This window comes from Zalophus californianus, chromosome 2 (genome assembly GCF_009762305.2).
Source record: "Zalophus californianus isolate mZalCal1 chromosome 2, mZalCal1.pri.v2, whole genome shotgun sequence".
In the NCBI taxonomy this organism is placed as follows: domain Eukaryota; kingdom Metazoa; phylum Chordata; class Mammalia; order Carnivora; family Otariidae; genus Zalophus; species Zalophus californianus.
The window spans coordinates 80690417-80717042 of record NC_045596.1 but is presented as its reverse complement, the minus strand read 5'-3'; the positions used below and the strand labels follow the sequence as shown (position 1 = coordinate 80717042).

The 26626-nt window shown below is 33.9% G+C and overlaps 1 protein-coding gene and 1 pseudogene across 7 annotated transcripts in view; one reads left to right on the top strand and one right to left on the bottom strand.

The window, feature by feature from the left end:
* The window catches only part of RAP1GDS1 (Rap1 GTPase-GDP dissociation stimulator 1), a 291329-nt gene that overhangs the window by 34481 nt on the left and 230222 nt on the right, over window positions 1-26626 (bottom strand). For 6 of the 7 annotated variants that reach the window (XM_035726166.1, XM_035726167.1, XM_027599006.2 and 3 more), the window contains 2 exons: window positions 23535-23681; window positions 10373-10501 (listed from right to left, as the gene is read on the bottom strand). In XM_035726166.1, the coding sequence (XP_035582059.1) occupies window positions 10373-10501; window positions 23535-23681 (276 nt within the window). The remainder of the gene's footprint in view (window positions 1-10372; window positions 10502-23534; window positions 23682-26626) is intronic. The other variant, XM_035726168.1, reaches the window with a different exon arrangement.
* On the top strand, window positions 6980-7292 carry LOC113924475 (annotated as a pseudogene).

The window sequence follows — 26626 nt, the reverse complement described above, 5'->3', positions numbered from 1 at the left end:
CAAAGACTGTAACAAGAAACAAAGAAGGATACTATATAAAATAAAGGCGACAATCCAACAAGAGGATATAACAACTATAAATATTTATGCACCCAATATAAAAGTACTCAAATACATAAAACAGTTCATAAAAATCAATAGTAATACAATAATAGCAATAATCACAAGGATTACAATAGCAAGTAATACAATAATACAATAGTAATACAGTAAAACCCCACTTACATCAATGGACATATCATCCAAACAGAAAATCAACAAGGAAAGAATGACTTCAAATAACACACTGGATTTAATAGACAAATTCAGAACATTCCAGCCTAAAACAGCAGAATATACATTCAAGTGCACAAGGAACATTTTCCGAATAGATCACATATTAGGTCACAAAACAAGTCTCAGTAAAAAAAAAAAAACAAATTAAGCAACCTGGAAGAAATGGATGCCTCCCTGGAAACCTATAAACTACCAAGACTGCAACAGGAAGAAACTGACAACCTAAATAGACCAATAACCAGTAACGAGATTGAAGCAGTGATCAAAAACCTCCCAAAAAACAAGAGTCCAGGGCCTGATGGACTCCCTGGGGAATTCTACCAAACACTCAAAGAAGAAATAATACCTATTCTCCTGAAAGTGTTTCAAAAAATAGAAACAGAAGGAAAACTTCCAAACTCATTCTATGAGGCCAGCATTACCTTGATCCCCAAACCAGGCAAAGACCCCATCAAAAAGGAGAATTACAGACCAATATCCCTGATGAATATGGATTCCAAAATTCTCAATAAAATCCTAGCTAATAGGATCCAACAGTATATTAAAAGGATTATCCATCAGGACCAGGTGGGATTTATCCCTGGGATGCAAGGGTGGTTCAACATTCGCAAATCCATCAATGTGATAGAATACATAAGTAAGAACAGAGACAAGAACCACATGGTCCTCTCAATTGATTCAGAAAAAGCATTTGATAAAATACAGCATCCCTTCCTGATTAAAACTCTTCAGAGTGTAGGGATAGAAGGAACATTCCTCAAGTTCATAAAATCCATCTATGAAAAGCCTACAGTGAAAATCATTCTCAATGGGGAAAGCTGAGAGCCTTTCCCGTAAGATCAGGAACACGACAAGGATGCCCACTCTCGCCACTACTATTCAACATAGTACTGGAAGTCCTAGCAACAGCAATCAGGCAACAAAAAGAAATAAAAAGTATTCAAATTGGCAAAGAAGAAGTCAAACTCTCTTTCTCCGCAGATGACATGATACTTTATGTGGAAAATCCAAAAGATTCCACCCCCAAATTACTAGAACTCATACAGCAATTCAGTAATATGGCAGGGATACAAAATCAATGTACAGAAATCAGTTGCTCTCCTATATACTAACAATGTAACTGCAGAAAGAGAAATGAGGGAATTGATTCTATTTACAATAGCACCAGAAACCGTAAGATAACTTGGAATAAACCTAACCAAAGAGGTAAAGGATCTATACTCTAGAAACTATATAACACTTATGAAGGAAACTGAAGAAGACACAAAAAGATGGAAAAACATTCCATGCTCATGGATCGGAAGAATAAACATTGTTAAAATGTCTATGCTGCCCAGAGCAATCTATATGTTCAACGCCATCCCGATCAAAATACCAACAGCATTTTTCAAAGTGCTGGAGCAAACAATCCTAAAATTTGTATGGAACCAGAAAACACCCCAAATCACCAAGGAATTGTTGAAAAAGAAAAACAAAGCTGGGGGCATCACATTGCCTGATTTCAAGCTCTATTACAAAGCCATGATCACCAAGACAGCATGGTATTGGAGACAGACACATAGACCAATGGAACAGAATAGAGAGCCCAGGTATGGACCCTCAACTCTATGGTCAAATCATCTTCGACAAAGTAGGAAAAAATATGCAATGGAAAAAAGACAGTCTCTTCAATAAATGGTGTGCGAAAATTGGACAACTATATACAGAAGAATGAAACTAGACCATTCTCTAACACCATACACAAAGATAAACTCAAAATGGATGAAAGACCACAATGTGAGACAGGAATCCATCAAAATCCTAGAGGAGAACATAGGCAGTAACCTCTTTGACATCGGCCACAGCAACTACTTTCAAGACACGTCTCCAAAGGCAAGGGAAACAAAAGTGAAAATGAACTTTTGGGACTTCATCAAGATAAAAAGCTTCGGCACAGCAAAGGAAACAGTCAACAAAACAGAGGCAACTGACAGAATGGGAGAAGATATTTGCAAATGACACTACAGGCAAAGGACTGAGATCCAAGATCTATAAACTTCTCAAACTCAACACCCAAAAATAAAAAATCAAGTCAAAAAATGGGCAGAAGACATGAACAGACACTTCTCCAAAGAAGACATACAAATGGCTGACAGACACATGAAAAAATGTTCATCATCATTAGCCATCAGGGAAATTCAAATCAAAACCACACTGACATACCACCTTACACCAGTCAGAATGGCAAAAATTGACAACACAAGAAAACAACAAATGTTGGAGAGGTTGTGGAGAAAGGGGGACCCTCTTACACTATTGGTGGGAATGCAAGTTGGTACAGCCACTTTGGAAAAACAGTGTGAAGGTTCCTCAAAAAATTAAAAATAGAGCTACCCTATGACCCAGCAATTACACTACTAGTATTGTCCCCAAAGATACAGATGTAGTGAAAAGAAGGGCCATATGCACCCCAATGTTCATAGCAGCAATGTCCACAACAGCCAAACTGTGGAAAGAGCCAAGATGCCCTTCAATAGACAAATGGATAAGGAAGATGTGGTCCATATATACGATGGAATATTACTCAGCCATCAGAAAGGATGAATACCCAACTTTTGCATCAACATGGATGGGACCAGAGGAGATAATGGTAAGTGAAAGAAGTCAAGCAGAGAAAGTCAATTATCATATGGTTTCACTTATTTGTGGAACATAAGGAATAGCATGGAGGACATTAGGAGAAGGAAGGGAAGAATGAAGTGGGGGGAATCGGAGGGGGAGACGAACCAGGACAGACTGTGGACTCAGAGAAACAAACTGAGGGTTTTAGAGGGGAGAGGGGTGGGGGGGATGGGTTAGCCCGGTGATGGGTACCAAGGAGAACACACGTATTGCATGGAGCACTGGGTGTTATACGCAAACAATGAATCATGGAACACTACATCAAAAACTAATGATGTACTTTATGGTGACTAACATAATAAAATTAAAAAAAAAAATCAGTCATACCATGCATTTTTTTATAAAGATTTTATTTATTTGAGAGAGAGAGAGACAGCGAACATGAGCAGGGGGAGGGGGAGAGGGAAAGGGAGCAGCAGACTCCCTGCTGAGTAGGGAGCTCAACATGAGGTTCGATCCTGGGACCCCGGGATCATGACCTAAACTGAAGGCAGATGCTTAACCTACTGAGCCACCCAGATGCCCTACCATGCATCTTTTCTGACCACAAGCCTATGAAATTAGAATTCAGTCACAAGACGAAATCTGGAAAGAGCACAAAAACATGGAGGTTAAATAACATGCTACTAAATAATGAATGGGTCTACCAAAAATCAAAGAAATTAAAAATTACATGAAAAAATGAAAATGAAAACACAATGGTCCAAAATCATTGGGATGCAGCAAAAGTGGTTCTAGGAAGGAAATTTACAGCAATACAGGACTACCTCAAGAAGCAAAAAAAATCTCAAATAAACAACCTGACCTTATACCTAAAGGAGCTACAAAAAGAAGAACGAAAGCCAAACTCAACAAAAGGAAATAATGAAGACTAGAGGAGAAATAAATGATATAGAAACCAAAAAACAAAAGAAGTGATCGATGAAACCAGGAGGTGGTTCTTTGAAAAGATCAACCAAATTGATACTAGGAAGACTCATTAAAAAAAAAAAAAAAAAAGAGGGCCCAAATACCAACAAATTGGACAACTTAGGAGAAAGGGATAAATTCCTAGAAATAAATAACTACCAAAACTAAGGAGGAAGAAATAGAAAATTTGGACAGACCAATTACCAGCAATGAAATTAAATCAGTAATCAAAAAACTCCCAACAAACAAAAGTCCAGGACCAGTTTCACATGTGATTTCTATCAAACATTTAAAGAAGAGTTAATACCCACGCTTCTCAAACTATTCCAAAAAATACAAGAGGAAGGAAATCTTCCAAATTCATTCTAGGAGGCCAGTATCACCCTGATACCAAAACTAGATAAAGATACTACAAGGAAAGAAAACTACAGGTAAAAATCTCTCATGAATATAGATGCAAAAATCCTCAACAAAATATTAATAAACTGAATCCAACAATACATTAAAAAAAATCATACACCACAATCAAGTGGGTTATTCCTGAGATGCAAGTGTGGTTCAGTATTTGCAAAACAATCAATGTGATACATCACATTCCATAAAGGATAAAAACCATATGATCATCTTAACAGAAGCAGAAAAAGCATTTGACAAAGAAATCCATTCATTATAAAAACGCTCAACAAAGTAGTTCTAGAAGGAACATATCTCAACATAATAAAGGCCCTATATGAAACACCCACAGCCAACCTCATACTCAATGGTGCAAAACTAAAAGCTTTTCCCTTAAGGTCAGGAACAAGTCAAGGATATCACTCTCAAGACTTCTATTCAACATAGTACTGGAAGTCCTAGCCATAGCAATTAGACAACATAAAGAGATAAAAGGCATCCAAATTGGTAAGGAAGAAGTAAAACTCAGTATTTGCAGATGACATGATACTATACATAGAAAACCCTAAAGACTCCACCGAAAAACTACTAGAACTGATAAATGAATTCAGTGAAGTAGCAGGATACAAAATCAATGTACGGAAATCTGTTATATTACTATACACTAATAATGAAGCAGGAGAAAGTGAAATTAAGAAAATAATTCCATTTACAGTTGCATCGAAAACAATAGAATGTCTAGGAATAAACTTAACTAAAGAGGTGAAGGACCTCTATTCTGAAAACTGTACAACACTGATGAAAGAAATGCCAGACAACTCAAAGAAATGAAAAAACATTCCATGCTCACGAATTAGAAAAACAAATATTGTTAAAATGTCTATACTACTCAAAGCAACCTACAGGCTTAATGCAATCCCTATCAAAATACCAAAAGTATTTTTCATGGAACTAGAACAATCTTTAAATTTGTATGGAACCACAAAAGACCTTGAATAGCCAAAGCAATCTTGAAAAAGAAAAAACTGGAGGTATCAAAATCTCAGACTTCAAGTTATATTGCAAAGTAGTAGTATTTAAAACAGTATGGTACTAGCATAAAAATAGACACATAGATAAATGGAATAGAACAGAAAACCCAGAAATAAACCCACGATTATATGGCCAATTAATCTTTGACAAAGGAGGAAAGAGTCATCTAATAGTTAAAAGACAGTTCCTTCAACAAATGATGTTGGGAAAATTGGACAGCCACATGCAAAAGAACAAAACTGGGGCACTTTCTTTCACCATACACAAAAATAAACCAAAATGGATCAAAGACCAAAATGTGAGACCTGAAACCACAAAAATCCTAAAAGAGAGCACAGGTAGTAATTTCTCTGACATTGGCCACAGCAACATTTTACTAGATAATGTCTCCTGAGGCAAGGGAGATAAAACCAAAAGTAAACTATTGGGACTACATCAAAATAAAAAAGTTCTGCACAGTAAAGGAAACAATCAACAAAACTAAAAGGCAACATACTAAATGGGAGAAGATACTTGCAAATGACATATCCCATAAAGCGTTAGTATCCAAAATATATAAAGAACTGATACAACTTAATACCCAAAAAACAAATAATCCAATTAAAAATTGCAGAAGACACAAATACATATTTCTCCAAAAAAGACATTCAGATGGTCAACAGACACATAAGATGCTCAACATCGCTCATCATCAGAGAAATGCAAATCAAAACTACAATAAGATATTGCCTCACACCTATCAGAAAGCCTAAAATCGAAAATACAAGAAACAAGTGTTGGTGAGGCTGCAGAGAAAGGGGAACCCTCTTGCATTATTTGTGGGAATGCAAATCGGTGCAGCCATTGTGAAAAAAGGTATGGAGTTTCCTCAAGAAATTAAACATAGAACTACCCTACAATCCAGGAATCACACTACCGGGTATTTACCCAAAAAATACAAAAACACTAATTCAAAAGGACACATTCACCTTTATGTTTACTGCAGCCTTATTTACAATAGCCAAACAAAGGAAGCAGCCTAAATGTCCATCAATAGATGAATGGATAAAGAGGAAGTGGTATGTATTTACAATGGAATATTACTCAGCCATAAAAAGAGAATGAAATCTTGCCATTTGCAACAACATGGATGGAGCTAGTGTATAATGCTAAAGCAAAATAAGTCAGAGAAAGACAAATACCACATGATCTCACTTGTATGTGGAATTTAAGAAACAAAACAAACGAGCAGGGGAAAAAAAGAAAAAAGAGAGACAACCAAGAAACAGACCCTTGACTACAGAGAACAAGTTGATGGGGTAGCAGGGGGGAGGTGGGTTGGGGGGTGGGGGAAGTAGGGGAGGAGGATTAAAGAGTATACTCATCATGATTAATAAAATGAAAAAAATTGGGATTTAAAAACTGAGCAGGAGCTATGAACATAAGCGGTCAGATGGCCTCTGTGTCTAAGTATCTTCATGTTCTACAGGACAAATGGGATAATAACACTGGGGTTCTCAGCATCGGTGTATCTATTTTCACTTAAACTATTTTTGGAATGGTACTCTGGTCCCTGTTACTTCAAGTTAGTCTGATGTCTCCAGACTACAAGTTTTCTGTTTTCAGCCTTTCTAGAGACGAAATACAGTCTTTGGCTTACATGGGAAGGGGTAGTCACTATAAAGTGGGGGAAGGGGCTTCCTGGTAGTAATGACCTCCCCACGAGAACATGCCCCTTACGAAGGACCACTTCCACCCACCCCAGAAGAGGACAAGGGGAAAGCACAAGAAGTGCGTGGTGCAGTGCCTCAACGCCTACATCATGGACGGGAAGCTCCCAGGATGCTACAACATCACCAGTTTTTAGCCACACAAAAAGGCTAGTTCTGTGTGTTGGCTGCTCCCCTGTCCTCTGCCAGCCCACAGGAGGAAAAGCAAGGCTTACAGAAAGATGCTCCTTCAGATGGAAGCAGCACCAAAATCACCCTGAATCAGATGAGTGGGAAACTCTCAATAAACACATTTTGGATAAAATAAATTGAAATAAAATGAAATAAAATAAAAGAGAAGTATGGAAAGGGAATGAGATTTTAATACCACCAAATTCTGACTGAAGATTCCAAAAAGCAAACTGGTTACTTCTTGGCTTTCTAGTCCAGGATTTACACATCAAAGTTTTGCTAAATTAGTTACTGCTTGTCTTTCTTCCCAGGTCCTAAAATATTTTTGTGTCATCTCCTCTCCCTTTTTTCTTTTCCCCTTTCCTTGTGGATTTAAACCTTTAAAAAAGTATCCCTTTACTGTAGTTTTAGTTTCCAGAAAGAAGTGAAACTAAGTACAATTCTTTATTCTAACACCTCTACTCCCTAAATCCTAATATTTAAACAGAAAATTTTCTTTATAAAAGATTTTGGAGCCAAATAAAAAGGAAGTCCTATAAACTAGGACTCAAAGAGAACAAAAAGGCACAGCTGCATTTTCCTGTTTGTCCCCAATTCTGTAGTAGATTGCACTTATTTTTTTTTATTTTTTTCAATATTTTATTTTTTTATTTGACAGAGAGAGACACAGCGAGAGAGGGAACACAAGCAGGGGGAGTGGGAGAGGGAGAAGCAGGCCTCCCGCGGAGCAGGGAGCCCGATGCGGGGCTCGATCCCAGGACCCTGGGATCATGACCTGAGCCGAAGGCAGACGCTTAACGACTGAGCCACCCAGGCGCCCCTGCACTTAAATTATTTTATATTTTGTCTTTATCATCTATCTTTTGTGAGAAAAACCACAAAAATTTCTGTTTAACATTTTGATTAATAAACTTGACTAAAAGTAACTCTAGCATATAGTGATATGCCATATGCATAGGTATGTAATATAAATGTGATGGGAACTTGGTATTTACCTATGTCAATAATAATAATGCTTTGTGGATTTCTTAACTTATTGCAATAAAACACACACTGGAAAGAGGAAAAGTATTCTGGAGCATATATATTCAATTTCAGTGTTGCTGTATAACCTAGCTACTACATGGACATAACAGACTCATGATATAAACTCTAGGAGTCTTAGGATGTAAAGGAATAGTTCTCTTTTATCCTTTCATCCCCCAACTGGGATAAAGGCAGGAACAGCTGGAAATAGACTATGAAATTGGACTAATTGGGTGTATATACATCCTTTAATACAGACTAGGGAGAGGAGGCTGAATTGAGGTGGTCTATGTACTCTCCCAAAGAAATCCTGATGCCTTAACAGAAGAAACTCACATTTAATGGTGTTTATGTTTCTGTTACCAAGATTAGGACATTATCAGGGATTATAGCACGATTTCTGTTTTATTTCTACAAAGTACACCAGTCACAAATTCCTACAATCCACTTTAATAATGGAAAACAGTATCTTGTAAAACAATGAATGAATGTTCTTTCATTCTTGGTCTTACGTGAATTTATGAAAATAAGATAGTATGAAAAAAAGAAAAGCAGAAGAGGATAGAAAACAAAGACATTCATAAATACCAGGAGATGACCCACTGAATAAGAATGACTTTTAACACTGTGCATCAACTGTACTAAAAAACAACAACAAAAAAAACCAAAGTTCCAGTCTCATGAAAACAAATTCAATCTAAACATGTTGCTGTTCTTTAAAAAAAAAAACAAAACAAAGCTGACTTTTAAAAATTAGCTCATGTTGCTGTTTTTTAATTAAAAAAAAGATTTAAAAATTAGCTAAGTAATCTCTATTCATTTAAATTTGAAACATTTAAAGTCTAAGCTAAAGAAAGTACTGAGATCAAGATTTTATTTATTTTTAATTTTTTTTAAAAGATTTTATTTATTCATTCATGAGAGACAGAGAGAGAGAGACAGAGAGAGAGAGAGGCAGAGGGGGAAGCAGGCTCCCAAAGAGCAGGGAGCCCGATGTGGGCCTCGATCCCAGGACCCTGGGATCATGACCTGAGCTGAAGGCAGACGCTTAACCATCTGAGCCACCCAGGCGCCCTGAGATCAAGATTTTAATGTGTAGTATGTAAGAACATGAGCTCTCAGAAAATCCAAGGTTAGAGTCCTGGTGCTTCTGTTTATTTATAAAATGGGTATAATTAATAGAATTAATTAGTTTGTTTTAGCTATTATATTTAGTTATGACAAAACATCCTTTGGCTTCACTGTCCCCATAATACAAAATTATTATGAACATGGTCGTGGGATAGATTCAGACCAAGAGTTGTAACTTTATAAAGAATCACAGGAAGGAAGGTCAGAAAGAAGAGAGTACTATTAAGGATATAGAGAAAAATAAAACAGAGAAAAGACACAGGGGTGCTGGAGTCATCAGTCCTCTTCTCTGTTATGACTGGGCTGTGTTTCCAGTATTGGTCTGTTTCTGCCTGCCTTCTGATTTTCAAGGGTTTCTCCTAATTTTTTCTAATGCTGTTATGAATATATTATTATGAAAAAGTCCTCTATCATTTTTCTTTAAAGATTTTATTTATTTGACAGAGAGAGACACAGCGAGAGAGGGAACACAAGCAGGGGGAGTGGGAGAGGGAGTAGCATGCTTCCCGCCGAGCAGGGAGCCCGATGCGGGGCTGGATCCCAGGACCCTGGGATCACGACTTGAGCCGAAGGCAGACGTTTAATGACTGAGTCACCCAGGAGCCCCAGTCCTCTATCATTTTTAGGGATTTTCTAAAAAGGTGGAAAAACTTTAGTCTGTTAGGTTCCTTTTTAACCGATAAACAATTTATATAAAATGTAATAAATTAATAATCCTTTATTTTTGTCCTGGAAATACAATATTTGATTTCAAGACCATCTCTCATTTAAGAATACTAAAGTCAAGTGGAGATCATTTTAAATATTCACCTCTATTAAATAATATACAAGTGGAAACTTTAAACGTTGATAAAACAATGAGGGAAGCAAAGGAGCTCCAATTATAAACAATATAATCATAAGATATAATTGGACCTACTTTTTTTAAACATTGAAGTATCTACAATGCTTCAAAAAAATAATATAATCTACATGGATTCTCCAGGTTGTTAACATCTATAGGAAAAGTTATTGTAAGTACATTAATAAGTTAATTACATTTGTGGTTCATGACTAGGACTTACCAAGTTCTGCTAAGTTGCCAAATGCAACAAGACACATTTCTGTAAGAGCTGCATTTTGGCAATGGATGCCCAATAATTTCACTAAGGTAGGTATAACACCCATATTGATAAGCTGAGCTTGAAGGGAATCTGTAAAAGACAAACAAACAAAAGTGTTTATGTATCAAATGAACATTAGTAAGAAAGCACCTCTTATTCTCCCTATTGCAAACTCAATACTATTTCAATTACAGTAAATAAGATTAAGTCCATCCATACAATTGTCTGAAAAATCTTAAAACATTAGTTCACAAGAGTTTTGAATCTTTTCAACGACTAAAAGAAATTTAGGAATGAACTCAACATGTCAAAACATTAGTTTTGTTGTTTTTTTTTAAAACAGGGTCGTATACCTTTGTAGAGTAGGCTTTAAAAATGTATAAATAATTAAACATTACCACTGCTAGTTATGTGAAAAGGTTAGACAAAGTAATATTTGTATTATAGGAAAGCAGAGTATACAAAAGCATAGAAAAACAAATTTAATAAAGACCAAGAGAAGACAGAATCTTAGAATCCCTTAAAAACAGCTGCTTCATAATAAAGAATGAAAAATATATATAATACGCAAAAATCGTTTTGATTATTTGTAGCAGAATGTTCTCCGATGACTGCTAGGAAGGAAAGTAGTTTTTACAAGGAAAAAATGTGTTGCTTAAAATATTTCTTTTCAAAGTTTTAATAAGTGACAAGCATCTTAGTAAAGAAAATTTGGCTTGAGAAGTAAAGAGAATGAGATCAATATGCTTTGTCATCAAGGCTTGCCTTCATTTTCTAAGAAACTAATTAGTTTTAAAGTATTTAACAGGCCTTGGATTTCCACAATGGCTCTTCATGAACAAATTATGACAGAATACCTGTAGCAAAGCTGAAGGTAAATAGACCAAATGAAAACCAAAAGTACTGCCTCTTACAAAACGCTAAGAAAGATATAAACACTCACATGCCTATGTAAAACACTATCACTATTAATAACTGTTTCATCCAAAGATACAGGAATGCTTTCAAAATTCTGTTTCTTTTGAAAATTATATGACATTTTCAAGCTAATAATTTTCTCCATATTCTTTTTAAAGTTATCTACTGGGAATCTAAAGATAAAAATTCCATTTATTACAAACACATTTTCCCTAGAGCATGCATCCTTTGACAGTTTGCTTACTAATCTCTTCATCACTCTTTCTGTTCTTAATCAATTGATAAGGAGGTGGTTGGGTGATTATCAGATAAGAACAAGAAGGCGGGTTGAGCTGCCTCACATTCCAGTTGATTATATGCCTTGCAGTCTGTAGTCAATTTTTCCTGCTTTTAGAATAAAGTATCAAGGGATAGCCAACCGAGGCTTATCACCCTGAAAACTGATGAGTGGGTAATTACGCATATTATCTGGTTCAATTGTGGGGGGCCTATAACCAAAACAAGAATATAGGCCTGGGAAAAAGGGAAGTTTACATTTAGAGTTCAAAGAGTCTAAAACAATTTCAAATTTTGCAATGGAATTATGAAATCTGTTCCAAAGAGACATAAATAAAAGAATATATTCAACTAAATGATTTGTTCTTATGCCTTTAATGTTAAATATTTTTTACTATACAATTCATCAATTGATGAATGATTCACAGTATCTGTATTATCTTATAAGCAAATTACTTATATTAAAAGGTATAGTGTTAAGTGTTTTATCGGCAGAATAATTATAGTATTTGTAACGATCATGCACCAATAAGCTTTCCAAGTCAGAAATTATTTTGATTACTTACCAGTAAAGTTCCTTATTATTGGATCACCTTTGCAGATCTTTGTTCTTTAGCAGTATTTTTAAATTTCATTTATTTACTCATTTTGACTACCTCTTCAAATACTGCAGAGCTGTTGAATCATTAAGTTTCAGGTATGTAAGCGTGAGCACTAGCGCATGCATTGAGTGTGAGTCAAACTCCACTATATGTCTGCATATATGTAAGCATCACACACACCCCCTCAGTACTGTTGGCACACACTATAAAAATCCAACAGTCCAGGGACATCAGAGGAATAACAAATTTTATGAAGGAGAGAACTCAACAGGAGAATACCACTTAGAAGATGATGTTCTTCATATTCTCCTAACTTGGCATCTCTACCACTTCCTTGGACTGCTTTTAAGGTATTATGAATTTTGGTTCCAGGGAAATGAGGGACAAAAAAAATAGGAAATGTTGCATAGTTTCAAAAAATCTTTGGCATACAAATTGAAGCAGTAATATCTGAAATTGTGGTAAATCAGGAGAAAAAAGAAGTATAGCCCAATGGCATTTGGTGTGAATCACCCTAATTCATGAAAATCACTTTCCTTTGGGAAAATGTGTTTTAATGCTACCCAGGAGCAAAATTAATTGTATACTCACATACAACACACATACCACACACAAGTAAAGAGAAAAATTATATAGTCATCCAATGGACATACTCATTTTTGATCACTTGGGTGCCTTCTTTTATATCCATCTCTATGAGGCTAACTAAAACAAAAATTACACTTGGATAACTCTAAAGTCTGTTCATATCAATTGCAGGTAAGTCATTCTCCTTGGATAATGAAGGCCCAGATGAGGAAAAAAACTTTACTCAAACAGACTGATACAAATTTTCATTTCAAGATAAGCAGGCATCCTAGAACATGGTTCTCAAAATGGGGTCCCCAAAACCCTTTCAGAGGATCATAAAACCAAAACTACATTCATAAAAATACCAAGATTTTATATGCCTTTTGTACTGTACTGATATTTATACAATGGTGCAGAAACAGTGGTGGGTAAAACTGCTGGGGTTTTATTATCAATCTAGTCAGTGGCACCAAATTCTGTTGGTGGTCATCATATTCTAACCCATCACACATTCACAGTAAAATAAATGCTATTCTTCTACGCAATTTTTTTAATTTTGCAATTTTTTTTTTTAAGTAGGCTCCACACCAACATGAGGCTTGAACTCACAACTCTGAGATCAAGAGTCACATGCTCTACAGACTGAGCCAGTCAGGTGCCCCAGCAATATTTTTAATTTTGAAAAGTTATTTTTCATAAAAATACATGGTAATGTGAGTTATTATTTTAAATGCGATATTAAATAATTTAAATTGTCTCCATTTTAATTTCTAATATGGTAAATATTGATAGAGATAGCCCATATTTATAAACAAAAATTCTATAGGGTCTTCTTCAATTTTTAAGTGTCTAAAAGAGTCCTGAGACCAAAAGTTTAAAAACCACTGCCAAAGGATTACCTAACTTTTATAGGAGATGGAAAACAAAACAAAACAGAACATGGAATAGAGATTCTGAAATTCAATGATGTGCTTGGCAGATGAAGTAACAGGAAAAGAAATAAAAATTAAAAGCATGGTAGGAATCCTAGATTTTGGTGTTTGGATATTTTGAGCAAAATTACATTAAGCGCCTGAACATTTATTTTATTTTGCTTATTTGAGTAGAAACTCCACTTAAGCCTAGGAGAATATTCCATGGTTGGGTCTGTTTGCCTATTTCAGTTACAACTTAGTATGTTATCAATAGGTTTTTTTTTTTTGGAGGGGTAGGATTAAGTAGGGGTCCTGTTTGTCTGGAATAAATTGGTATTTATTCTTATTGCTGGAAACAAATGATTAAGTTTAATCACTTTTTCTTATTGCCCAAAGAAAGCTTGTGAGTGGATTTCAAAGGATGGTAGGTGACACTCATTATGGATGGGTATCAGGAGTATGACTTTTAAATCAGAGACTAACTGGAAAACATTCTTAGAACCAGATATAGTTCACATTCTCTAGAACTGAAAAAGTGAAACAGTGCAGGACTGAGAATTTTTGCATCCTTCAGTGAATACCAGCAACTCCAGGGGAATGTTTATCAGAGCTCAACAAACACAATTCACAAAATGCAACCCAGGCCTGTACACAGCAAACACTTATGTGTGAAAGACAGTCTTTAGACAACACAATGTCATAAATGTCTGAAGACTTTTAAAGATTGCTCCTGACACACATCACAGACAAATACTGACCAAAATACAGAATTACAAAATATCAAGATGACACAGGCCCTACATGATCTATGGGGAGGAAGAGGAAGAAAGGCACTGAGGGGGTGCAATACAGATGCATATACAAAGAGATATAAGGCAATCAACGCATGCGCTGGTGTGAACACTTACCTACCTACATTTGAATTTCAATGGTTCCAAGTTCTTCAGGTCACACTCATGGAAACTCCAAAGAATGGAGATCTGGAGAGAAGATCTTAAGTTGAAGAACCTTTGTCCCCCTGAGTTTTAAGTTTAATGTTTAAAACATTGGTATAGATTATAGGTCCAGAAAAGAATCCCAGTAACTCAACTGAAGTTATGTTGATCAATTACTATAAAGAATAAGTTTCTTAAGAAGACTGCAACACATGTTTACCTTATTCATAAGAAAAGGCCCTTATAGACAATATTATAAGATTATTAAGCTTAACAGTAAATAGGACTTAATGATGAAACTGTGTCAAAAAAAGATATACACAATTCAAAATACATAGTCTCTACATTAGTATGTATATATAGTATGTATACTATTCATACTATAAGGAGTACAATATTCCTATTTACAGGCTTGCAAAAAAAACCATCTACAATCAAGTGAATTATATACAGTTGAAACAATAAACGCTAGCAAATATAAATCTTGATGAATTGTAATACAAATTAGATAAAAGCCATTTGGGCATAATAAAGACTGAAGAAAATTGCCCCTGACTAATGGCATATATATATTTCCAAAAAAGGACACAAAAATTAAAAATGATGTAAAACAGGGAACAGAAATGTTAAGTTTAAACAAGTTGTAGTGGATTAAATAGTGAAAAGTAAACTGACTTTACAGCTGCCAAGAGGATGATTTGTAGTTAAAAACTTTATACATCCACATGTGCATGTACACAGTTTTCAGTTACTTATTACTTAATATCTTTTTGTTTGGTCAGGAAAGTGGAGAACTTTTATTTAAACCTGTATTGAGCATATAAAAGTAAAAATATTTACATGTGTTTAAAATTAACTTTAACTCAATTATTTTAAAAGCCCTCTTTAAACAAAACATGCATTACGTGTTCTACACCCAGATTATCCCTATAATTTGAACCCCAGGTTATACATTTTAATGACAAATAGTAATTTCAATGAAAAAAAGAGAACCAAGATTCATTAGCACTGAGAATACTGGAGGTTTAAAACAACACATGTACACAATTCTTATTTTCTAACAGTTAAAAAATAGAAAAGAATTCAAAAGTTTCTTCTGAAAATAAGAGTCTCTACAAGAGCAAAATCTCCCTTTTGTAAAAGTTTTAGAGATAATCACAAAATTACGAGTATAATGTAAAACAATAGCAAAAACAAAAACCCCAAAGCAAAATCACAAGAGAAAGGAAAAATGTTTTATTATCCTTAAGAGACCTACCCATATACCGTTCTCAACCCAATGACACTTAGAGTGATTATGTCTTAATCTAGTAGATAATTTTTTCCCCTTGGGCTCACTTCAGGTTAAATTACTACTACGGATCAGCTCTTGTAATGAATACTGCTACAAAGGAAATTTCTACAGATGTGACTACTCTGATTAAAGGAAACTCTATGCTTTCATCTCAGAAAGAAACTAGTCTTTTAAAGATTAAGACTTTTTTGTTTGTTTGTTTTCTTTTAAGAGGACTACTGCCAGCCATTGCTTAAGCAGCTCTTAGTGGGAGAAATATATCCTGTCTCCGCTCTCAAATGGCATTGCTGAAAGAAAGGCCATATCCATGGAGGAGTTAATTTAAGCCTACATTTTTGCACAGCAAATTAAGCTCAGTGCCATGTTAATGTACATCACAACATGTATACCTTACAAATATATATATTTAAAAACATAAAAATTCTTTGTTTTACAGAAGGATTTACTGGCTTAAAAGAAAACAAATATTACTAGTTATCCTGAAGCATTACTATTATTAATTTAAAATTACATGGAAATTCTTTGCAACACACAAACTATGTTAATAAGATACATTACATAACCAAAAGATTTCTGATTTCTGGCCAATCCCTGTTTTTTAAACAGTATTTACTTAAAAATTTTTCATTTAAAAAAATATAGGCAGTTTGGTCTTAACTGGATTTTACTTGTAGTTAGAAGACAGACGTCACTTGTATAATTTTTATACAAGTGATTCTACATATGATACTTCTCTGCCTTGAGTTTTTCTCTGAATGGCTATTTTAAGTAGTCCACATTGAAGATGGACTGATAGGTGGCCAAAATCCATTATTCATCTCTGGCTTTAGCCTTAGCTCTTGGAAGGCCAAACATCTGAATACTTACTTCAGTGTTATTTCTGGCACCTACAAACCTGTACATGGTCAATAATCATGGGCTTGATACCATCAAGTTTCAACTGGTATAGTAACATCAATAATAAAAACAAAGCCTAGTGTTCAGTTTTACTATCTAAATATTCATTTTTAAATTTAGGTAAGCATTCCATATATAGAGAAAATCTCCCTATGTGCTTCATATGCTGAAATTCTGTCAGTTGAAAAGTAAATGTATATTTATATTGCAATACTTAGAATGTGGCAATAACTAATGATGGTGAACAAACTATACAAATGTAAAAATTAAATCAAGGCAGAAAAATAGAGATCAGATTACTTATCCTCTTTAGAATTTACAACATAAAATAAAAAATGTTAGGAGCTGTTTTTAATTTTTAGTTACTTAATTTCATTCAGGCCATGAATCTTCCAAAAAGAAGTTCAAATTGTGAATTCTTTATATCTTGTGATGATGAATTAAAATCAGAAAGCCAACCCTGCCACCTCAAATTTTTACTATGAGTAAAATCTTGAAAATAATATTCAGGGTGCCTGGGTGGCTCAGTCGTTAAGCGTCTGCCTTCGGCTCAGGTCATGATCCCAGGGTCCTGGGATCGAGCCCCGCATCAGGCTCCCTGCTCAGCGGGAAGGCTGCTTCTCCCTCTCCCACTCCCCCTGCTTGTGTTCCTTCTCTTGCTTTGTCTCTCTCTGTCAAAAAAATAAATAAAACCTTAAAAAAAAAAGAAAATATTCAATAACACCTATGATTAATTATCTTCAATCCAGACATAAAGCAAATAAAGAAAGAAAAACATCTTAGAGAATAAGGAACCCCAAACATATTTTGCTGCTCTATTGCCTTCAGTTAAAATTTGGTATCTATTTAGTATCACAATGCTATATGCACCACTATAATCTGATTATAAGAAAATCTAGGAAGCTGAAAACGCTAAGTATTGTTTCTGTAATATAATGCCAACGTTTAAATCATTAATGAAAAAACTATAATCATTTCATTTTTTTGTCAAAAAATTTCAGATTCTTGCATTCAGAAGTTCATTCTGTAATGGTCAAAGCTAAATATTAATGCCACTACTTGACCATGTGGAATTAAACCAAATGTGCATTTTGTACACTTCTACTAAAATCCAAGTTCTTAGCTTATCCATTAAGTAATAGCATTATTATAGCAATTTTTTGGAAGGATTATGATGAAAAGCTAGGCTAGTCTAATAAGTCAAATTTAATAGACCAAATTAGCAGGAGGCACAAGAACAACTAACTGTTCTGTCATTCAGTAAAACAATTTGTTTAAAATGACATTTGTAGCAGAACTTCTTGAGCGCAACCTGGCTAAGTAAATTCAAATGCTGTTAGACAAACAGTAAAAATTCAGAAATTTTTTACAAAGAGAAAACAGTAAATAAAGAATTACACAATATATGTTTTTAAAACCTAAAAACCTCTCAGTTGCACAATAAAAGTCTTTTAACACAATTTAACACACTAGAGTATTTTAATTTTACAAACTAGGCTTCAAAAGATGCAAACTAAAAGCACATCTCGCAGGCCTTTTAAACAAGGGAAAAAAATGAACAGAAAATACACTGAAATGATATATTGGAAAATTAATATAATTATGGGAAAAAAGACAGTAAGTTACAAAGAAAAAATTTTACATTTTGATTTTTTTACCTTAAAGTTAGGCAAAAAGTTTTTAGTATTTAGGAATTATATGTAATTATTAATTAGCCTGTACCCATAGTAAATAAACTGTGGAAACAGTTCCTCACTTATGCAAAGGAACTCATTTTCTAAACATCTAATATCTAGGAAGTATTCTTTCTTACCTGTAATAAAGTAATACCAAAACATAAAAATAAACAAGTAGCTAAGGTGAAAGTGCTTTTTAGTTTTTAATCAGGATTATTCCTTATTAATTTCTATTCTTCCTATTTTAAGTATGAAGAAAAAGTAAGCCATCAGTCACCAGGAAAATGAATAATAGTTTGATTAAAATTGTGAAATTGTTGCTACTGGTTGAAATGAAGGTAGCAGCTAAAATTAATTACATATTAAGTAATCTTTAAGTTACAGAGAAAATACTTTACAGGCCTATTTTAAACAACTGAATTTATGTACTGGGCTAAATACTTAATCTCAATTGTTAAACCCATGCCTTTGAGTTCCATTTCCAAAACCACAGATGGCGTCCCTTCAAACATAGTTCAGTTATCATGAGTCTATACAGCAAATAAATGTGAGAATTATTATAAGAGTATCCCAGAGAGATTTTAGGAGCCACAAAAAAAGAGAAATTTGTCTTTCAATAGGGAGCTATTAAGATACTAGAGAAAAATCAGCTCTATTTGAAAAATCATACATATACAATTAAATATAGATCAAATGTATACATATATCATATCCTCAAACTGATATCCCAAATATCCAATATAAATCATATTCCTCATATATCTATATATGTATATTTCACATATATAATATAGGTTACATGAAGAAGCCAGTCATAAACTGTGTATATTATGTTAATCATTTTAGAAGGAAACTGATTTTTTTCTTCTTTTTCTTTTGATTTTTCCTTTCTTGATGGCATGTTTATTTCTTCTATTTTTCTCTCTTATGGCACAGCCTATGTAAAACAAGTAACTTTCGTCCTTACTTTAGTGCTTACTGTCAATAATTTTCTTAAGAATTATAACAGACTTCTCCCTGTATTTTATTTCTCTAGCATAGGTATATTAAGAAAAAAATTAAATTCTCAATTACAGAGTTTTCCAAGAGATATTTACTGATTAATCATGGTCATCACGGGTATTACATATTACATGTAAGATAATAAAAATGGTGACCATCACTAGATTCCTGAACAAGGTGTTAAATAACTCTGGTGCTCTGCTTTTGATTACTGGTTTCCATTCAAATTGCAGTCAACTTTCAAGTATACATGTGCAGATTTTTTAAGTTTGTGGATCATCTATGGTAAATTTTTGGCACCATCATCAGGATGTTTTCAATGCCACTTTCTGCTACTACAATGAACATGAATAGGGAATATCAAGTAATATAGTGGGCAAGAGTTTGTAATGCTTCTAAATTAATAAAGGAAATACATTCCAAAAACCCATTTTTCTTCCAAGTATTGATTTTGTTAATAAAAAAATTTTAGACAATACTAAATATCCAGAAGTCAATAAATATTTGCCAAACTTCTACTATAGGCTAAAACGATGTTATGTTTGAAAATAGATCTGAACAAAATTTTTAGCCTTCGCTGCAATATTTTGGCCTTGGGTAACCAAAGTAGAAAAAAAGATACCCAAGAAACTAATGAGATAAAAATATCTGTAATAATAGGTCTGAGTTTCTTGTTTATAGGATAAGTAATAGATGAAGAAAATATAGGAAGTTCAGTATATTTCCTAAAAACTGGATATCAAATTGTCAAGATGCTTTGCTCTAACCACAACTGTCAAACACTCAGACTATTTTGGAGAGCCACAGAATTCAAGAGTGCTTTTCTGCCATGTGAAAAATAGGTATGATTTTTCCCAAAAGGATAAATTTTAAATGATTTTTATTGAAAAAAATTTTTTGTCTTATTCTATTTAAACAAGATTTTATTTATATAATATTATGGATACAACCTTTCTGGCTAAGCAATTATAACTTTATTCAGATATTCCACACTTACCAGTTTGGGTATAAAAAATTTTAATTGCTTCACAAATGGGGAAATGAAAGAATATACCCAGCTCATAGCTTAAAAATGTACATTCCAGAGCTGGTTCAAAAATTTTAAAACTCATGAACCTTGAGTTTTATATAGTTTTATCAAAGGGTACAAAAATACCTTTAGCACATACATTTTTTCATAATATATCCGTCTTGCATTTGGTTAGGAATTTTTTTTATTCCCTATTTAATGGATTTAAAAATTGGATATGCTCACAGTTGTCTACCAGATGGACAGGAAGACATCTTAAGTCTCAGTCTGGTGTCAATTTACTTTTAGGACTAATATACAATTTGAAAATATTATTATCAAGGAAACTATGTTGGTGGATCTTTGTGACCATTTTCAGCACTCTCTTATCTTTACATTTAAAAAAAATTATCTGTGAAGCTAAAGCAATAACTTCTTATGAATAAGGCTTAATTTACTGGGGCTGAGGACAGAGTTAATTTTTCTGGTAGAGTAACAATTTATCACTCAACTCTTCTACTCAGTTACTAGCAGAGGCTTACGTACTGAAATTCAATAGCAAATACACATAAAAAGGAACTTCATTTTCCAGTGCTAATAAAAACTGCTTCATGAATTTCAAAAGGCTTATTTTTTTTTTTTTTACTCATCTAGGGGTACACGATCAATATCAAATGATCTGAAGTTAGCCAAAAAGACCTAATATTTAAGTAGGCAAGTCTTTAAACACACATTTTAAAGAAAAGAGTAAGTAATCAACAAAAACAATAATTATTTGCAATAATTATGTAAAATGAAAAGAATATAATTTAAGTTAAAGAGTATTATGGAGAAAAAGAATCACTTCACAAACTATGATCCCCATGACAGACAAATGTAAATACAAGCAGAGGAAAGAAGATAGTTAAACATTTGACACCTGTTTTTTAAAATACTAAAGATAACTTTACTTCTATTTTATCTAATAAGTTTTGAAAGCTTCATTCCAATCACAGTTTTAGAATAATGGAACAAAAACACTTCTGCTCCAATAATGTTCTGAGAAAAGTTAATCAAGGTTTCTGAAGTACCTAAGTTATTTTTTGAGAATACTTGCACGCCAGGAAAAAAGCCTACCCTTAACCAAATATATTACGCATTTCAACTGTGGACTCAGAATGTTGTTAATCATTTCCTTCTCAATACACATGTCTACATATTGTGATATCCTACTATAGGGACTCAAAGAAAACCACAGTCTTCTTTGGATTAGAATTAGTGATAATTTTAAAGACCATTTGGCCATTTGATATGCTTTTGTACAGATCTTTGAACAACGGTTTCCTCAAACGACAAGGAGTTTAAAACCATAACAACATTATTTTTTTTTATATCCAAAGCTGCTCTAATAACTTCGTGGCTAGTTTCTTTCATTTATCTTTCTAAACCATTCTCCCACTTAGCATCTTGTCCCACCTTCTCTGGTGTCCAAGATGAACACTCAGTGAAGATGGGTGTCCAAGATGTCCCAAATGAAGCTAAAGCAACATGAACTGGCCAATGATTTCTTAATGCAATTCAGGTATGTGTGCATTATGGTCAAATTTCAATTATTTAGGAACTAGCTATTCATTTTGTGGATTACCCAGACTCTCTCATTTCTGTTTCTCCTGTTCATTTTCTCTTCAAAACTGATTGTACCACAGGGGAAAAAAAAAGTGGTAGTAGCTGACCCTATAAAGACTATCATTTGTTGCTAGCTTGAGTTTAATAGGCTATCCATTTGACAAATAAAAATTATTTCTTACTATTATTGGAAATTTTAATTCAGAGGTTATCTGGTATCCTGTGTATAGGATGTGACCTGAGGAAACATTCTAAGTTTAGCTTGTACAGTGCTAAAAAAGCACATGTAATCCAACATTTAAAAATCAGGTGTCATATGGAAAACTAGATTTGCAGCTTCCCCCCCATCTCCAAATGAAAGATATGGAAGTATCTGGCCGAAGTGCTGTTAGAAACTATGGAGTAGAGAGTAGTGGCCCTCCCCGTTCACTGAGACAAAGGCAGCAGTCCTCACTGTTTGTGGTTGTCTCTAACACCAAGGCCAAATGCCAGTAGCCACTGATCATCACGTTTGTCTTTTTTTTTTTTTTTAATTATTGAGAATATTTCTTTGGACTCATGACTACCAAAAGTGAAAAATGAAAAATATGCCTAAAGGTCCACGTGTTTCTAGAACACATCAAAGAATGATATTACATGTTCAATATGGAAATAAAATATGTCTCTGTCAAAGACTACACCTTAAGATGCCATTATAAAACAAACCACAGAAAGACCTTAGGTGTGTTATAGCCTAGAAACCTATCAGAATTTTTGAGTGTTGGATCCATACTGTAACTCATATGATACATTTTTGTGACATTTAAAAGTACAGTGAAGCTTTCATATCACCATTTTTACGTTCATTTAATTAACAACCATAGAGGTTATCTGAAAATTCTGACATATCATTTGTTGCCAGGTTTTTAAGAATGTTTTACAGAGAAAAGAAACTTCTATTGACAAGTATTTACTAAATTTCTAAAATCAGAAACTGCAATTACTCTGAACTTTTTCTAAGGCCAGAGTTTATTAAAAGATTTTTTCTATTCTGACAAGTAAATCTAGTATCTAGATAAAATAATCTTACTAATATAGTGTTTGTGTTTTAAAGCTACTCCTGACATTAATATAAAGTAATAAACATGAAGCTATTTTAATATTGTTTATTTTTAAAATGTGAGTGAGAAATATTAAAGCATACCATTATGTTGTTTTTGTTTTTGGTATTAGTTAACATGGGTAACCCTTCAAAAACTCATCCCATTTAATAAATTAGAACATTCTGTATTTTTGAAACACTGTGATTTAATGTTGGCTAATTATTAATTTTATATGCCACTTATGAATTCTTTGCTCATAATTTTTCTAAATATTTTTGGTCTGTGCTACAGTAATGATTTTTAATCTCCCCCAGAGATAAAGCAAGTTTTCAATTTTGTTTACCATTCTCATTGCTATAGTTCATCAGCATGCCACAAAAGACAGTCAAGAGCTTCTCATTGGCGGGATCTGTTATACTGCACAGTGACCTTAAATGGTCAATTACAATCTGTGCACCACCTGCTTGGTCAACTGCACTTCTGCCCTCATCTGTAAAACAAAGAGTTAAATTAAAAATAAAAGAAAAAAGAAATGTACCTTACAATTTCAAATATAAAACATAACAATGTTATTCCTTATTTAGTGAGTTAAGTAGAAAATAAACCTAGGCAGGGCATTAAATATGTCTTTTTGGGAAAACAAAACAAGTAAACATGGAAATGGGGGTGGGATGGGGAAAAGAGACAATCACTTTTTCAGAGAAAAAAAATTATTCTCCCTGGCGTCATATAGAAGCTTAAAGAACTCTGTGTCCTCGGAATGTATGACTAGCACATGTGAAAATTTTCACCTCCTCTTTCACAAATGACAATTCTGTGTAAGAGAACAAAACAGGAACAAATATTTTATAGAATTTTTTTTTCTCAGCTTGGAAGCCACTAAATATATCTTTCTATGAGTGTTTCTCAGTTATTATCAAAGAAAACCATCTAACTCACATAATAATTCTAGATCACAATAAGGGTCTTTTAAATGGCATTTCTATAGTCCATAAGCATGTTCCTTTTCTCAATTCTTGCTACCTTATGTTTCATTTTTCCTTATTCCCTCCATTCTAGAACACACCAATGTACCTCAACATTACAACCAGTGCTCAAAATGATGGTCAGACATACCTTCTGTCATGTATACATATATATTACATAGAACAGATGTCATTTAACTGTTGGAATATATAAAGAGCTTTAGAATACTTTTTAACCCCTGAAGGTAGGAAAGAGATGAAAGAAAGAGTATCTGTCTTTCTAAACCTGACTTTCCTCATATAAAAGAAACAGGAGAGCTATAAGTATAAGCCACATATGTGATTTAAATTTACTAGTAGCCACATGAAAAAAAGAAAAACAGGTAAAAAATTAATTTTAATAACCTATTTTATTAAATCCAATAAAACATCATCCCAATATGCAATCAATATACAGATTATTAATGAAATATTTTAAATTGTCCTTTTTGTGATAAATCTTTGAAATCTGATTGTACTCTACACTTACAGTCACATGTTAATTCAGACTAGCCACATTTCACAATTGTTTAAGAGCCAAATCTGGCTAGTGGCCACCATACTGGACAGGGCAGCTACAGAATCATGGTCTAAAGGGTCAGTGAAAGAAATGGCTCACAAGGGCATTATAGCTACTAAGTAAATGAAAGATTTTCATTTTTCTAATAAGAAAACTGAAACTAAGGTCATATCTTTATAATTGTTGCTGAATCATATTAGACAATGAAACAATATATATCAGTTCTTATGGTGTACACACACACACACCCCTCATATAGCAGGGCCTCATAAATACTTGCTTGATAACTTTGAAAATTTTTCAGGAAATCTATACTCGAGTGAAATAACTTAATTTTGTCCACTTAGCTTTACTGTATTGTTATATAGTTGCAGGACGGGAACCTATGCTCATCAGCTAATAAAATCACAGAAAACTCCTAATTGTCAGGGTAACTAGTCAGATAAGCCAGCCAAGAACACTGGTCATATCTCATTTAGAAATCTAACATCCGAAGTTTTACTGTCCAATAACATAAGTGTAATGTTGGGCAATCTGTATGGGGATGATGTCAGAGAAAACTGAACATTATGATTACAAATCTAAATGTTCAGACCTTCAATAATAAAAATATACACTATATGCCATGCCTAAAATGTGAAGCTTAAATGGTCTTTGATTCAAATTGCTGATTAAATATGGGCTTTCAAAATATAAACCAAATAGGCTTAGGACTTAGAAATCTTAGAGAATTGCTAAACTAAGCCTTAAATTCATGTTCTAGGAAACTAAGACTTAAAAACCTTGTGGAGCCTATTTGCCATGAATTTTAAAAGCTAAGCTGGCTTCCTATCAACAGTTAACTATTTGGGGCGCCTGGGTAGCTCAGTCAATTAAACGTCTGCCTTCAGCTCAGGTCATAATATCAGGGTCCTGGGATCGAGCACCCACCTTGGGCTCCCTGCTCAGCGGAGAGTCTGCTTCTCTCTCTGCCCTCCCCTGACTCATGCTCTCACTCTCTGTCTCTAATAAATGAATGAAATCTTAATTTTTTTATTTTTATTTTTTTAAAGATTATTTATTTGACAGAGAGAGAGCATGAGTAGGCAGAGCAGCAGGCAGAGGGCGAGGGAGAAGCAGGCTCTCCGTTGAGCAGGGAACCCGATGCAGGACTCAATCCCAGGACCTTGGGATCATGACCTGAGCCACAGGCAGTTGCTTAACCAACTTAGCCACCCAGGCACCCCATGAATGAAATCTTAAAAAAAAAAAAAAGTTAACTACTCAGTATTCAAAATATTCAATAATGTAATAAATTTTTATACAAATTTATTCAACAAATCTGTTCATATTTAATAATGCAATAAATAATGTAATTACAATTAGAAGGCAAACCACCTATTTATGTTTGAGAACCACAGTGGTTTTCTTCTTTTCCTTTCCTTCCTTCTTCAGTTCCCTTCCTCCCTCCTGACCTGTTTAGATTATTTACAACATAGCTCTTCACTCATGTATTATCAGCAGTTGATTACAGAACATAAACTCAATCTCTGTATTAGAAATTACATTATACCAAATCTGAGAAGAAAAATAAAGCACATATAGAAATAGATATCTAAGCTAAAAAAGTATTAACCACTACTACAGGAATGTTTATGCAGTTCCTTCCTCTTCCCCTTTTTTGACAAGCCATCCAGGGAAATAAGGTTAAAGATAATTTTATTAACATATTTTAAAGAACTGGAGGACGCAAAGGAATAAATGACAATGCTGTATTCTATTACTCTACCAAAACCAGTGAAAGACTATGTCTTTAAGGGTATCTTACGAATCATTTACAATACATATTAGATCATCTGTCATTGCACAAGTCCATATAAATTGTTCTCCCACAATAAAGGTAGCTCTACAGTTTTATGTTACAATATTAAA